Genomic DNA, 15,543 nt, shown 5'->3' on the forward strand with positions numbered 1-15,543 from the left:
CTCCCATCCCCATTGCCACCCTGACTGCCAACTGCCTGCTCCCCACCATGCCTATCCCCACTCTCTCCTGCTGCCATTTTAGCTTGCTCCCTTGTTTTCTTCTCTCCTACCTGCACCATTAACCATGCTGCCCTCCAACCACTGTCAAACACAGCAGGATCCCCACCCTGGTCTACCTCCTCCAGCCTGAGCTCCCAGGGCCCCCTCAGCCGTCTCTCTGCAGACAGAGCTGCCTCACACAGGTGTCTTGGCAGCAGTGGGGCTTGGATCATCATCATCTTGTTCTAGGGGCTGCCGTGGGTCTACAGGTCTCTCCTGTCACCGCTAAACCCAAGACACACAGCGGACAGTGCACACCAGCTACCGAGTCCTCCCATCATCCTGTGTCCCATACAAGCCTCTTCAGTCACCCCTCTGTGACTACCTGACTGCCTTCAGTCACTCTGGCTACCCTGGCTTTTTTGGAAAGCAAGGTCTCATTGTGTGGCCTTGGCTGTCTTGGAACTCATTATGTGGACCAGGCTGTCTGCTGCTCCCAAGGGTTGGAATTAAAGTTGGGCACCATCATGTCTTGACAGCTTTTTAAAAACAGATTCATTTTTATTATTTTTAAATTTACGCATAGCTTGTGTCTACACTGGCTATGTGCAAAGAGTGTAGGTGCCTGTGGAGTGACAGTGGTGTGGGATTCCCCGAGCTGTAGTCACAGGGTGGAAAGCCACCATGTGGCTGGGGAACTGAACTCAGGCCCTTTTCAACAGCAACCACCCTTAGCCACAGAGCCTTCTCTCCTGCCCATCACCTTGGCGCTTGTGGGTTTGGCTGAACTGGCTGGGTGGCGAACCCCCAGAATCTCCTGTTCCTGTCTTCCCAGGACTGAGACTACAAGTAGGTGCAACCATGCTCTGGGGGTTAAATTTTAAGTATGTGTGGTCTGTGTGTGAGCGTGCTCCTGCCGCCCACCGGCCTCGCCCCAACGTCTTGCAGTTCATGTTGTGTCCAGAAGAGGGCAGGCGCCCCTGGTCTATTGGGTTGTATCCCGCAAAGGCATGGCAGCTGGAGGCGGAAAAACCCTGAGTTTAGGGTGGAATGTGTTTAGACCCCGGGTTTTGCACACGGGGAACCTGCGTTGTCCATTTCTTGATCTTCTAGAGTTCCTAGCGCCCACAGACCACCCCAGGCCCAGGTGCAACTGTTCTGAGATTTCTGGGGCGGGACTCCAGGGCGCGGGGGTGTGTGTAAGAAAGTCTGGGTCTCATCTCTCACATGGCTGTGAGAGCTGGTTAGGAGAGTAGCCCACGAGTCAGGTTTGCTGGGATCCATCCCCTCTAGGTGACAGGTGAAGAAACAGAACAGATAACTAACTCCTGTACACCATTAAAACCCAGCTGCAGTGACTCCGACCCCAGAAAGCCCTCCGTTCACTTCCTGCAAAGCTTTGGCTCCATCCCTATAAGAAATGGTTTCAGGGCTGGGACTCAATGAGTAGGGTGCTTGTAGCTCAGTGGAGAGAGGGCTTGTAGCTCAGTGGGTACAGTGCCTGCCCAATATGCATTAGGCCCTGGGTTCCGTTCCCAGCATTAAATAAAACAGGTGAGGTGGCACCTGTCTGCCTTCCATCCTCTCAGGGTTGGAGAAGAAACAAAAGAATCAGTTCATGGTCCATCCTTGGCTACATAGGGAATTGGAGGCCAGCCTGGGATATGATAGACCCTGGCTCCAAAAGAAATATTAAAAAATTAAAAAATTAAAAGGAGGGCTGGAGAGATGGCTCAGTGGTTAGGAGCACTGACTGCTCCACGAGAGGTCCTGAGTTCAATTCCCAGCAACCACATAGTGGCTCACAACCATCTGTAATGGGATCCAATGTGCTGGTGTGTCTGAAGACAGCTATAGTGTACTCACATACATAAAATAAATAAATCTTTTTAAAAAATAAAAGGGAAGGAAAGAAATTAAGAAAGGCATAGAAAGGTATCTAGATATTCCTCCCCAAGCCCCACCCCACCCACACAGGGTCCCTCAGCCCCAGCCCCCCTGAGTCATTCCTGCCCGCCTTCCTCACTCCCCGTGTGGGTGCCCCTCACCTGTCGACAAAGGCTGGTGTGGGACGAGCAATGATGGCGCCCATTTCCCCCTCCCCACTCTCACTCCTACAGCCCACAATTCAATACCAGCCTGGTCTCCGGCTGGGATGATGGCTGGTTACCGTGGTGACAAGTCCTGCCCCGCCATGAGCTGCAGGGTGGGGGCATATGTTGGGACCAATGATCTCTCCCCATCACAGTGACTCAACCCGGCCAGGCTAAGTTTCCCCAAGCTCCTCTGGAGAGGATCCTCTCTGGCTTGGTGACTCTGCCAGGGTCACAAGTCCCCAAATCATTCAGAAAGGTGGTTCTGTTGGGTAGGAGGGCTGGGTGTGGTTCAGAGCTAACGGGTGCCTCACAGGCTCCCAAACCAATGCCTTCTTCCCCTCCCCTCACTGCCCAGAGTCCCTCTTGAGCACCTCAGGTATCAGACTGGCCCCACCTCTCTCCCTCCCTCCCTCCCATAGGGTTTTAATATCTTCATTTTTCAAAATCCTATCTGGAACCGTCCACACACACCTGGTCTGCCCATTGCAGATGAAGGCACCTGGCAGTTAGTCACAGGGTGGGGACATGGGGGTAGCCAGGGGCCCATCCTACATGGGTTTTCAGCCAAGTAGACCTCTCACTGATCCCTCCTCCATGGGGGTAAACTGAGTCAGCAAATTGCACACAGCACACGAACTTTGAGATTCATTTTGCCCAGGTTGTCTCGAAGTCATTACATAGTTGACTATGACCCCAACCCGAACATCCTTAGTGGGCTCCCCTCCAATTCTCTTCTCCCTCTTTTGATAGAAGCTCTTGCCGAGGTAGCCCAAGCTTGCCTGAACTCTTGGCAATTCTCCTGTCTCAATCCCCCAAGTGCCGGATGACAGGCGTGTGCTACCACGCCAGACTGAGCTTCGATGTTTAAAAAGTCATTTGCAAAAGGCACGGTGGCAGTCGGAAGAAGAATTAGGAAAAGATGGCTGGAGAGAGACCAGGTGCCTGAAAACCAGAGGCCAGCCCAGAAAAGACCGGCAGCGGGGAGCGTGTTAATTGTTAGTGAATTAATCCCTGATAAGGGCTCTCAGCCTGGGGCTCTGTCCCTGGAAGTGCCTCCTGCCACTCCAGGGGACCACAGTTTCCAAATCACCTGAGCTAGGACGGGCTGGAGCCCAACAGTGTGGAGACTGCTGCGTGGTGAGTGCACTGCGGACTGGTCGGCCTCTTTGTGGCTGAGTAACATCGGGTTTCCGCAGAATTCGATCAAGTGAGAGAATAAAAAAATAAATATACCGAGGTCTTTTTGGGGACGGCAGTGCACACGCCTTTAATCCCAGCGCTCCGGAGGCAGAGGCAGGAGGAGCTCTGAGAGTTCGAGACCAGCATGGTCTACAGAGCGAGTTCCAGGACAGCTGGGATATACAGAGAAACCCTGTCTCAAAAATCCAAAAATAAAAATAATGAGTATTGTGGTGCGGGTAAGAGTATTGGGAGTTTAAGGTGATCTTCAACTACACTGAAGGGGACTGCGACTAGCCCGGAATGTCTCAAAAAAGCAAAACTTGAAAAAAAAAAACAAAAAAACCAAAACCCTAATACGCTAATACAGAATTATTTTGCAAGATTTCTAAAGCCAGAGGAAATAGGAGAGCAGCTCAGAGGATGGGGCGGGAGGCTGCTCCCCCTCCGGCAGCGGGGCCCTGCAGGCTCGAGGCCGTGTAAGAACGACCAACCTTAGGACTTCCGGGATCTGTTCCACCCAAACCTGGTGACCTGCCCATAGCCGCAGGGTAGTGTTTGTGGCAAGTCCGAGGCTCTACACTGAGGCGGGCCTTCTGCAACTGCCCAGTTCCTAGTGAGAGGTCGGTGCGAGGACGCAGGTGCTCGCCTACAGCAGCGACCTCATCCTCAGTCGGGCAGCTTTCCCTGGGACGTCGAGGAGACCCCGCTGCAGTATGCGCACAGGTCCCGATCTTGTTTCTCTCTGTGGTTTTTCAATGTGACAAGATAATTCAAATCCTTCAACTGTCCTCACTTGTGCCCACTGGTGTGACTCCCGGAGGAAGGACGGTCCGGGTTAATCGGCCTGGGGGAAACTGAGGCCACAGGTGTCTTGAGCTGCGGTAGGGTCACACGGACCTTCCAGCCACACCCCCTCCGGTCCCAGCCCCTACCCTCCCCCTCCAGCACTGCCTAGGGTATTGATCACCGTCTATTTTTAATTAAAAACTTGATTCAAACCAGCTTGAACTCCCCTGGTTAAAGCCAGGCGCTTCACAGGCTAACACAAAGAGACCGCGGGGGCCGGGCTCGCTGCCGCCAGCCGCCGGAACTCCAAGGCCTCCGGCCTGTTGTTCCCCACCTGTCCCTCCAGCCCAAGTCCCCTATTCACGCAGGAGGACTGAGGGAACCTTAGACAGACGACTGTCCCAGGAAGCTGACTTCTGCATCCTAGGGGTTCTGACAGGTGAGCTCAGAGTCCCCACAGTGGCCGCGAAGAGTCCCCTCAGCTGGAAGGGGCAAGGCTGTGACAGGTGGTAGTTGATAGGAATCTACAGCTGGGGAGTGCCTTCGTTCAGGCTAGGAATTTAGCTGAAAGAAACTTAAGGTTTTGTGTGGGTTTTTAAATTCTCTCTCTCTCTCTCTCTCTCTCTCTCTCTCTCTCTCTCTCTGCTCTCTCTGTTTTATTTTTTGAGACAGAATTTCTCTGTGTAGCCCTTGCTGTCTTGGAACTCGCTCTGTAGACCAGGCTTACCTTGAACTCAGAGATCTGCCTCTGCCTCCGGAGCACTGGGATTAATGGTGGGCACGACCGACCACTGTCCAGCTAAAATTACATTTTATTCTGTGTTTGTGTGCATGTGGGTGGGAGGGATGATAGCACACTTTTAGAGGTCAGAGTGGAAGCTTCTCCTTCTACCTCAGGTCCCCAGGCTCTGCCGGAAACCCTTTCCCCAACTCCTCAAACGCTCCTCACGGGGAGGTCTTAAGAATGACGTCCAGAGGCCAGCCTCAGCCTCTCACAAAGCAGAAGAGACCCACAGCCTGGTGTCCCTGTCTACCAGACCCCCCCGTGTGGTCACAGGAAGAGGCTGCTGGGTTTAGGGCAAGGTGTGAACTTGGTCTCTCTCTGACAGCCGCTCAGGCTCATCCTGGGACACTGGCATCTGGAGGGGACAGTTTGCCAAGAGCGGAAGTCACAGCATCCTATTGAGTCAAACGTAGAAAGCTAGTCTTCCTTTTTCCCTGAGGATCTCTTAGGAGTGTGTGTGTGTGTGTGTGTGTGTGTGTGTGTGTGTGTGTGTGTGTGTGCGCGCGCGTGTATGAGAGAGAGAGAGAGAGAGAGAGAGAGAGAGAGAGGGAGAGAGAGAGAGGGAGAGGGGTTAACTCACTAGTGCCCAGGGTACTGTCATCGTCATGAAAGCTAGAGGGACAAACACAGGCCCCAGAACCACTACTGTGTGTGACTTCTGTGAAGTTGAAAACCATCACCAGCTACTGTACTAGTGTTCACTGATGTTCTGGGTCTTCCTTGTTTCTGCAATGTCCTGGGACCCTGGGCTAGAATACTCCCCCCCATACACACACACACACACACACACACACACACACACACACACACACACACACACACACACACAAGAGGGCCCGAGGGCATGGCCAAGGTGGAGCCCCACCTAGAATCCCCCAGTAAGGGGCTGGTCAGGGGCTAGACAGTTTCTTAGCACACAGGAGGCCTTGAGTCCCATCCCCAGTACTGTGAGAAATTTTAAAATCATTCCACTGAAATCTCTGTGGGACTAGCAAGCCAGTGGGTCTGTTATCCTGAACGGATTCTGTGCTCCAGGGCAAAGGGGCTCACTGTAGGGACCCAGCAGGCCCTAGGAATGGTTCACAGAGGCCTTGTGTAGGTTTGTCACTCATAGTCCTAGGGAGATGGCCGGTCACTGTGTAGTCTCTGTGGCCACCTGGAGTATTCCCCCCGCCCCGCTTTGATCATGTGGGCTTGTGCCACCCACCTAGTCCCTTTCAGGAGGCCCTGCCACACTCAGAGGGGCTTATACAACTCTGTCCATTTCTCAGATTAGGAAACTGAGGCTCAGACCTTTATCTAGGACTAGTACAGAACGAAGCAAGGAAGGTACACGGTCTAAACAAGGCCTTGAGGAACAGACTGGGTGGGGGTGGAGCCTTTTGTGTGTGTTGGGGGATGTCTACCTGAGGTTTACACAAAGATGCCAGGCTTTTAAGAACGAGAGACAGGGGGGTTGGGGATTTAGCTCAGTGGTAGAGCGCTTGCCTAGGAAGCGCAAGGCCCTGGGTTCGGTCCCCAGCTCCGGGGTGGGGTGGGGGGAACGAGAGACAGGGCTGTACTTGCATGGGGAGAGCTCTGGCCTGGCATGCATGAGGCCCTGGGTTCCAGTCCAGCATCCTAAGTAGATATACACACGTGTCATCCCAGAACCCAGAGGCAAGGTGTTAGCAGTTCAAGGCCACCCTCAGCCTGGGCTCAGGAGGCCCCAACTCAAGTAAAGATTAACAGACACCAGGACGTGTTCGTGTTCACATCTCAGATAGAAGGGTGAGACGTTAAGCTGCGTGGTGCTAGCATAGGAGGCAGAGACAGGAGGATCTCTGAGTTCAAGGCCAGCCTGGTCTACAGAGTGAGTTCCCAGACAGCCAGGGCTACCCAGAAAGACCCTATCTCCCCAAAACCAAATACAATAAAATAACAAGGGACTACAGCTGACCACCTCTCCAGTTTTTCCAGAACCCACAGGAGAGGAAACAGGGCAGGAGGGTCTGAAGGGCCTGTGGTAACTCACGCCATTGGTTTCCTGTCCACTGCTCTGGCCTGCAGCCTCTACATTGTCCCCAAGTGCAGTTTCCTTTGAGAGACCAAGCATCCCACAGCTCCCAGATTCTGTGTGTGTGTGTGTGTGTGTGTGTGTATTGTGTCTGTTGTTTATGGTGTGTGTACAATGTGTAGTGTGTATATATGGTGTGTGGTGTATGGTACATGTGTGTACAGTGTGTGTATATGTGTGTGGTTTGAGGTGTATCTAAATGGTATGTGGTGTGTGTGTGTGTGTGTGTGTGTGTGTTGAATTCCTGTCCCTTCCTTTGAATATTTCATTATATTTGTATATTTTTTCTGATCAGTTACAAAAAAGAAGATTTTTTTCTCAGTCCAGAGTTGCAATTTAAACAATATTTGAAGCCGGCCGAAGCTATCGACCTGGGCGCACGGTGATGAATCACAGACGGTAATTCGAATTCATCGACCGCCCCACCCGCCAGGAGCCACCCCTCCCCCAGCTCTGCTCCCATAATCACAGTTTGTGACTGTCACTGGGGTGTGTGTGTGTGTGTGTGTGTGTGTGTGTGTGGTGGTGAGGGGAACACAGCTCAGAGAGGAGATTCTGTAATGGGGTGGGGGCAGATGCAAATATGTTCCCCCCCTCGAATGTTGGGAAAAGTGCCTGGGGGAGCTGGGGTCTTCAATGGCTCCTCCCTACACACAATGCACGCACGTTTTACATTTGGGGAAACTGAGGCACGCGGAGGACAACACATACTGGGGAAAGGCTGGGACTCTGAAGCTCTTTGCTGTGTTTCTTGGGCACAACAGAGAAAGGACTTATTCTCAGGGATCCGGTCCCCAAAGGGAGGAGGAGGGGGCGGTGTTTTAAGAGATTCGGGGACCAGGAGGACCAGCCTGAGCTCAGTCACCTTCTGGTTCCCTGGTGATCTCCCCTCTCTTTGTCTCCAGCCTTTCTTTCTGCTTGGGTCTCTCCCTCTCTCTGTCCCTCTGCCACCCTCCCCTTTACCCCCTGTCTCTCCAACTCACTTCTGTACTCCTCCCCTCTCTCTCCCATCTGTCTGTCTGTCTGCCTGCCTGTCTGTCACCTCCCCACCTTGTCCCTTTCTCTCACTGGTTCTGTTTTGAGGACATTCTAGGGTTGTGGCACCGGGGACAATGTTTTCCTAGTAAGACTGGGACTTGGGTGGACAGTTTCCCTCCTGGGTTCATAGAACCCAAGGTCACATTGTGTCCCCAGTGGGTCGGGGACAAGAGAGTGAGGAGTGACGCTCAGGCGCCAGGTTTGGCCCCTTCAGCTGTCACCAAGACACAGTAAGTCGAGGAGCTGTGCCTGGCCGCCCCAGCACCCTCTAAATGTAACAGTTTACGGCTACTTAACTGCTTTTCATTTGTGTGGGGACCAGAACTAAAGGCTTGCTCGAGCTTAGTGCCCCAGGCTGCCACTTCTGACTTCAGTGGAGTCCAAAGATGAAGACAGAGAAGAGTCTTGGAGCGGGGGACCCCAAGGCTGACCTGGAACAGGTTAGGCATTCCCCCCCCCGCCCCCCTCTCTTCCACACACACTGTGCTGCCTGGGTCCCAGCTTCTGTGTTTCCCTGAGGTGGCCACACTTCCAACTCCGGTGACATAGTCCTTGGGGAGATGCTGGTCACCAGAGCTGCTCTAAACAGGGAACCCGTCTGACCTCAGTTCCTGTCTGGAGTGACTGGACCTATTGCTTCAAGTGGAGCATGGCGGCCTTGCAAAATCTGGGCTCTGGGCCCATGTGATGTCCAGCAGGTCTTCTGGTGTGTCTGCCTTTTATGTCCACAGGAGAGCAATTGAAACATCACTCGAGAAGGTGACAGGCGAGTGGTGAGTGGGTTCGGAGCACACAGTGGTTGTGTGTACAGGAAAGGAGATCTTGGTCTTAGAATCCACAGAACACGATAGCGCCATGGAAACAGTGGACCCCTGGCAACCCTACCCGAGGACAGCCACATACAGTACAGGAGGGGTTGTGTGTTGGGACAGGTGTCCTTGTCACCAGGACCCTTCAGATAAACCTGTGTGTGTTTATCCTAATGTCCTCCAGTGCCACCTGCCCCCACAGGAATGCACCACACAAAATATCCCAAGGACAGGTCATGTCTCAATACTCAAGCTGGGAACCTGGGACCTCCCACTAACGAAGGGGAAACTGAGGCCGGTCTGTGTGCGCCAGGCTGCACAGCGGGCTTGGAATCTACAGATAGAGCAGGCATCACAGGCTCCAACCTAACCCAAGTCTATCTACCCACTACACCCGGTGTCCCCCCCCCATTCTCTGCACCCCACACACTCTTGCAGGGTGGCCTGGGGGTACAGTCAACACAGTGCTCAGCTTCTGCCTTAGGGGCGCTTCTCAGTCCCGGTCGCCCCGCCCCGCCCCTCTCTGTGTTTGTATGCAGAGGGATCGATGAGGCTCTGGAAACCGCTATTGTCCCTAGAAAGGGGTGCACAGCCCCCTCCCCACCACGCCAGCCTCCTGACACCCCCTTCCAGAACGTGGAGGATATGGGTCTATGGCACACACACCCCCACTCCTCACTGAGGTGGGAGGGGACCGGTTAGACCACAGGAGGAGACAACGGGTCCCCCAGGAGCTGGCTGATGTGCCTGTGTGTACGGGAGAGAGAGACTCAGGCAAGACGCGAGGGAGGAAAAGAAGAAAGAGACGGGACTGAGAGGCAGCCCGAAGAGAGGGACAGCAATTTGTCCCCATGGAGAGAAGTAGAAAGGGGGACAGGAAAACAGGAGGGAGTGAGGCCCTGGAAGCCACCGGGGGATGTCAAGGCCTCGGGTGGATGCCACTGAGCCCAGGGTCCCAAGGGCCGCCCCTCCCCCAATCTCAAATGACCTTTGCCAACGGCCAGAGGGGGGAGGGATGGGGGACTAGCGGATCGATCGTCGGCAGAGGCTGAGCTGCATAGGAAGAGAGCTTGGTTGTGGTGCTGGGGCTGGGGGCAGAGCGGTGGCCAGGCCTTGGCTGAGTCTAGTCAGCACCTGGAGCTTTGTGACTGGACGCAGGGAGGGCGCCGTTGGTCCCTCTCGCAGGATGTTTGGGGACGAGGGGAGTGGCACCTCTGATCGTGGGGAATCATGAACCCAAGGAACGTGCTACACACGCGCGCACACACACGGAGCCACGCGAGGGCTGTTTTAGTTTAGCACCCTATGTCTACGTCAGTCTCAAAGACACAAGACATCCTACACAATCCCTAAAAGAACAGGGACGGCGACAATTGCTATTGCCCTCTCTCTATTAGCGACACTCGGCCATGCAGACCCCGGGTCAGCCTCAGAGGCTAGAGGACACCCCCCGCCCCAGTCTACCAGGATGCACTAGCCGGGGCCCGTCATCTTGTGCCAACGATGTCCCTCAGGGTCGAGCCTCTGGGGCCCTCGTCCCTACCTGCCAGGCGCAGCGCCGACATGCGCTGGAACTCGGGCTCCTGCAGCCACTTCCACATCCTGCGGAAGGTCTCGCGGCCGGATTTGAGCTTGCTCCAGGGCTTCGGGTTGCGCAGCAGGTCCGAGAGCGTGCCCTGCGAGCGGCACAGGATGCGCTGCGCGAAGATGGCCTGAGGGATGCTGTAGCGCTTCAGCTCGGCGGTGATGCGCTGGGCCACCTCTTTGGTGTTGATTTCTTCGGCTGCGGCGCCTGCTCCCTGACCGCCGCTGCCGCCGCCGGCGCCCCCGCCCCTCCGGGGCCACCGCCGCCTGAGTGAGGCCCGTGCGCCCCGGCCGTAGCCAGCCCGCCCAGCGGAGCCAGCAAACCCGCGGCCGCCCCGCCGGCCGCCCGCCACCTCCCGCGCCGCCGCCGCCTCCAGGCAGCCCTCGGGCCAGCGCGTCCTCCCGCGCGCCCAAGCAGCGCGGCGTGTGGCTCGAAAGCGGCAGGTGGCAGTAGTTTGTCCCCGGCCAGGTGGCCCGGAGCCCCGTAAGCGGCGAGCGGCGGCGGCGGCGGCGGCGGCGGCGGCTGCGGGGCGCTGTGCAGAGCCGGGGGCAGCGCGCTGGGCAGCGGCGACAGTGGCGACCCCATGGTGGGCAGCTCCTTGCCATAGGGCCCGTAGAGGTGGCCCACCGAGGCCAGCGCCGCCCGCTCGTCGCGCATGAGGGTGAAGCTGCCGCTCACGCTGGCCGCCAGGCGCTGCGGAGGGGGCGGTGGCGGCGCGGTGGCCGGGTGAGGGTGCGCGTGCGGATGGCCTCCGTGCGCCCCGGCCACCGCGTGCTGGTGGAACTTGTCGGCCACCGCGGCCAGCGGCGGCAGGTGCTGCAAGGGCGTGAGCGTGGTGTAGGTGCCACCCAAACCTGGGGCCTCGCACGCCATACCCATGGCCGGGTGCAGGGGGCCAGCCAGCTCCCCACGGAAGTCAGGGCCACCACCCGCGGCCCCTGCAGCTCCCGCGCCCCCGGCGCCCCCGCCTCCAGCGCCACCACCGTCCAGCAGGCTAGCCATGCCCGCCACCAGGCCCGGACGCCCCGATGCCACTAGGCTTCGGTGTTGGGCCGCGGCGGAGCGCGCGTGGCCCGGGCTCAGCAGCTCGCCGGCTTGCGCGTGTGTCACCCCGTGCAGCCCCCCGAGGCTCTCCAAGCTCAACTCCATCCTGGGCGACCCCCTCCGTGTGTGCTCAAGGCCGCAGCATGGTCCCCACGCACTGGCCGGCGCTCTCGGTGGCGGCGGCTGCTGTCCCGCTCGTTCAGTGCTCTCGCCCGGCTTCGGCTGCTGCGAGCAGCGGCCACCAGGATGTGGCGGGGCGGCCGCCGCCGGCGCCCCGGCCCGGGTCTGACGTCAGCGCCCCCGCCCATCGCTCCGCCTGCACCCGCCAAACCCCCTGGAGCTCCCGGCTGGCTTCCTGGGTCCCTGCATTCTGCTTGCCCGGAGAACCTGAGGGATTTGGGTGGGGGGCCGCTAGTTCTAGCTGGGGATCTGTGTGTGTGTGTGTGTGTGTTCTCATTTCAGCGACTTTGATTCTCTGCCCCTGTAACATCCTTCCTTCTGACGCCCCGCCCCAGTCCCTAAAGTGTGGCTATATGTGCCCTCTTACTCTGTTGGCACCCCCAAAAAGATGTTGCTCTTTTCACCCCCATATACACACAAAGATTTCAAAAACCTCTTGGGGGTAAAGTGGGGCGATTAGTAGATCCCCAGAACAGTCACATAGTTTGTATTGGCCTCGACAAAAAGCAGGCGTTTGGGCCTCTGTTTCCTCAGTTGTGGACTGTAATTCACCGCCTGGGGGGGGCATTCAGAGATCTCTCTCATCTAGTACTTTGGTGGTCTTTAGTTCCAGCACTGGAAAGACAGAGCCAGGTGGATCTTTGATTTGGAGGCTACCCTGGTCTACACAGCAAGTTCCAGTCCAGCAAGGACTTCATAGTGAATCCCTGCATCAAAGCAAACAGAAATCCCTCAAGTCTGGTGTGGCGCACACCTTTAATCTCAGCACTTGGAAGGCAGAGGCAGGTGGATCTCTGAGTTCAAGATCAGCCTGGTCCACAGAACGGGATTCAAGGACAGCCAGGGCTACACATAGGAAATAAGACAGACGTGTGTGTGTGTGTGTGTGTGTGTGTGTGTGTGTGTGTGAGAGAGAGAGAGAGAGAGAGAGAGAGAGAGAGAGAGAGAGAGATCCCTCCTAGGTTCCTCCTAGTGTATTTGACTGTCCTCCTGTCCTCACTATCTCCTGGCTCTAAGGATGCTTGTCTGAGGTCTGGTCATTCATTTCTAGTCTAGCTTGGGTTTTCCCTCGGACTGAGATTGCCTAAGAACTCTCTCTTCCACCTGCAGATGGGGAAGGGGGGAGAAGGGATACACGGATGGCACCTGGGTGGGTAGAGAGGAGAGTCCTGGGTTGGCCAAGCCATACCCTGGAGGGGCCCCCTCCGTGTCTGACATCCAGAGGTCAGGAGGGTGTCCCCACTCTCTCTGTCTGCCTCCTTTGCCCTGCTCGATGTTGGGAGGGGTTATTGGCGTTTGTTCTGGAACCTGACAGATGCCACTCAGGGGATGCCCCCCGCCCACCAATGACTTGGGCTGGAAACAAAACAAAACAAGAATCTGATGTCCAAGGTGCAATGGCTGTGTGACAGGCACGGTGGTCCATGCTCCAGGCTGGACAGAGCCTTTCTGTTCCTCAGTTTCCCCTTCCATGCTCCAGCTCCCCACCCAGAGCAGAGGAGCTGTGGAAGAAGATGACATTGTGTAAGGGCATGGGATGTGTGTGTTATACAGAGGACCCTCTCCCAACCCCTTGGGTGACAGGGCTGAAGGGACTGTTTTAATGTGAAGGATGAACCCAGCATTTATTAAACTCCAGCTCTTTAACAGTCCTGGAGAGGGCAGAGAGTCCCGGGAGTCCATCATTTCTTGCCTGTTGCTGCCTTGGTCTCCCTGTTGTGGGGCAAGTGGGGAGTAATGATTGCAGAGGGGGTCCAAGAGGGGTGAAGTTTGCAGGAGTGGACACTTTTACCCAACCACCTCCCCCAGGGGACAGAAGCTTGGGATCTTCTGATTTGGCGACTCTGCACAATTTCAGGCTACAGCCACCTTCCAGTCAGAGGAATGGAGGCACACAGCCTTTATTGCACCGTTTGAATTCCCTCCCCAGTGATGAAGAGCTGGGGACAGTGGCTATGGCCAGGATCAGAGTCAAGTCTGAGGTCCCCAAGTCTACTGTACAACATCACAGATAATTAAAAATAATCGTGGGGTGTGGAAATCAATCCACCACCGTTAACCGATAGTGTTCAGAGCTCCAGGAAGCAAGGAGCTGGGGTTGTGTCGCAGGCACAGGGGCTGGCTGCGGTGTTTATGAATGAGAAAACAAAAGATGCCCATAAACCCTTTCAAATACCAGCCCCCCGGGGGTTCCTGCAAAGGGGGTTGGGATGATGTGGGTCCCCCGCCCGCTTCATTTCCGCCTGTGTTATTTTTTATTTTAAATGATACCTATAGCTTCCCCCCTGATGCGCGAGGAATCCATTCTGAAGAAAAAGAGGAGGATGGGGAGCGTTGAGACGAGAGGACTCCCTTTTCTCCGCTAGAACCACGACAACCTCAGGTGCCACACACTCCCTTTCAAACTGCCTGGACTTAGCCGGGGCTTCTCAGACCCATGGAGGGACATCTTTCCGCCGTGTGCAACCTGCGCCTACGTCTTCTGGGGACGAAGAGCTGGACTTCCACGGCGTCTGCGGCCTCACTGAGAGATGCAGTAAAAACCTAGGGGTCCCTCAGAAACGGACTGTGCCCCCGAGCCCCAAGAACTGGCCTCCCCCCCACTTTAGTAATTAGTAAAATAGAATTGAGCGGGGCCACGGGGCACACGGGTGGCTGGGACCTGATCGATCTGGGTCATTAGCAAATTGAGGGTGGGGGAGGGGTGGGTTGGAGGGGGGCAGGGCGTCCCCCATCTCTATCCCCGCGGGGACTTAGGCCAATTCATAGACCCTCTCAGTCGACCTCAGTATCCCCTCTGGGAAAATCAGAGATGGAGTCCAGGAGTCCCACAACTGCCTCTGGTGTCTCCGGACGTGCTGGGCTGCGCCTGGCTAATATCCACCGTCTCTGTGCTAAGCCCAAGTTTGACAGAAATCTGAGGCCCAGTTAACCTGAGAGCTGTGAGGGTCGGATCCGCAAGCGTAAGCGACCTGCACGGGCTTCGCAGTCGCCCCTTCAACCTCCAGGCGCCACTTCCTTTAACCTAAAGTGGCCCCCACCCCCATGCCCCGCCAGTTTGGCCTCACCAATGTCCTCTTCTTCGCTTTTCATTTTAGCTAAAAATTGATTTGGGGACTTTAGATGCCTAAAGTTGTCCCTTTGAGGCGGGTCCTCCGGCCTCTCCCGACAGGCTGCTGCTTATTGCCCACCAAAATGAAATGCGAGTTTTAAAACACTGTCCTCTCTTCTCGCCGGGGCGTGGGGGTGGTTCATAGGGACTCTAGCGACTGTCACCTCCAATCCAGCCAGAGCTGGATTGGGGCCAGCCTCCCCCAAATCTGCGGGCACCACAGATCTGAATTCCCCACACCCCGCAGCTCCCGTTCTCCGTTGGGAGACAGAGAAGTGGTGTCCGGCCTGGTGGTCCCGGGGGTCTCTGTCGGATGTGGGGTTGCAGATGCATCGCTCTCATCCAGAGCGCACGCGGCACCCCGAGATGCCTGCACGGCCGGCCGAGGCCTGTGACTGCTTCGCCGGTGGCAGCTCCGCGGGGCTGATCCGCGACAGCTGTGCCTGATCGATTCCCGACGGCCCCGCGTCTCCATCGAATCCCCATCGCTCTGGGCCGTGCGCTGCGCAAACACCCGCTTGTTTGCAGCGGGCCGCGGGGGCTGCGGGAGCCGGAGCAAGGACCTCGGGCGTCACTCCACCCTCAACTGCTCAAGTTCCAGGGGAGCGATGAGGGGAGGGAACCCCTATTCTGGACCCTCAACAGCTCACTACCCTGCCGGGACTCAGTTTTCCACCCAGAGAGCAGCCGCTCACTCTGGGGGACCCGCGGCTGTTCCCTAAGCCACCTGCTGCTCCCTTCCTCGCCTTTTTGCCCTTCTTCTCCCTCCCCCTTCCTCCTCCTCTCTGACTGGGGTCTCCTGCAGCCGGAGCTGGCTCTGTCGTTGCTCCGG

The 15,543-nt window shown here is 56.5% G+C and overlaps 1 protein-coding gene across 1 annotated transcript in view; it reads right to left on the reverse strand.

Moving 5' to 3' along the window:
• The window catches only part of Onecut3 (one cut homeobox 3), a 17,768-nt gene extending 6,244 nt beyond the window's left edge, over positions 1-11,524 (reverse strand). Inside the window, 4 exon segments of the mRNA XM_032890687.1 lie at positions 10,334-10,598; positions 10,601-10,719; positions 10,722-10,776; positions 10,778-11,524. Of these exon segments, the coding sequence (XP_032746578.1) occupies positions 10,334-10,598; positions 10,601-10,719; positions 10,722-10,776; positions 10,778-11,524 (1,186 nt within the window).
• Between the last annotated feature and the right edge of the window lie 4,019 nt (positions 11,525-15,543).

This window comes from Rattus rattus, chromosome 1 (assembly GCF_011064425.1).
Source record: "Rattus rattus isolate New Zealand chromosome 1, Rrattus_CSIRO_v1, whole genome shotgun sequence".
Lineage (NCBI taxonomy): Eukaryota > Metazoa > Chordata > Mammalia > Rodentia > Muridae > Rattus > Rattus rattus.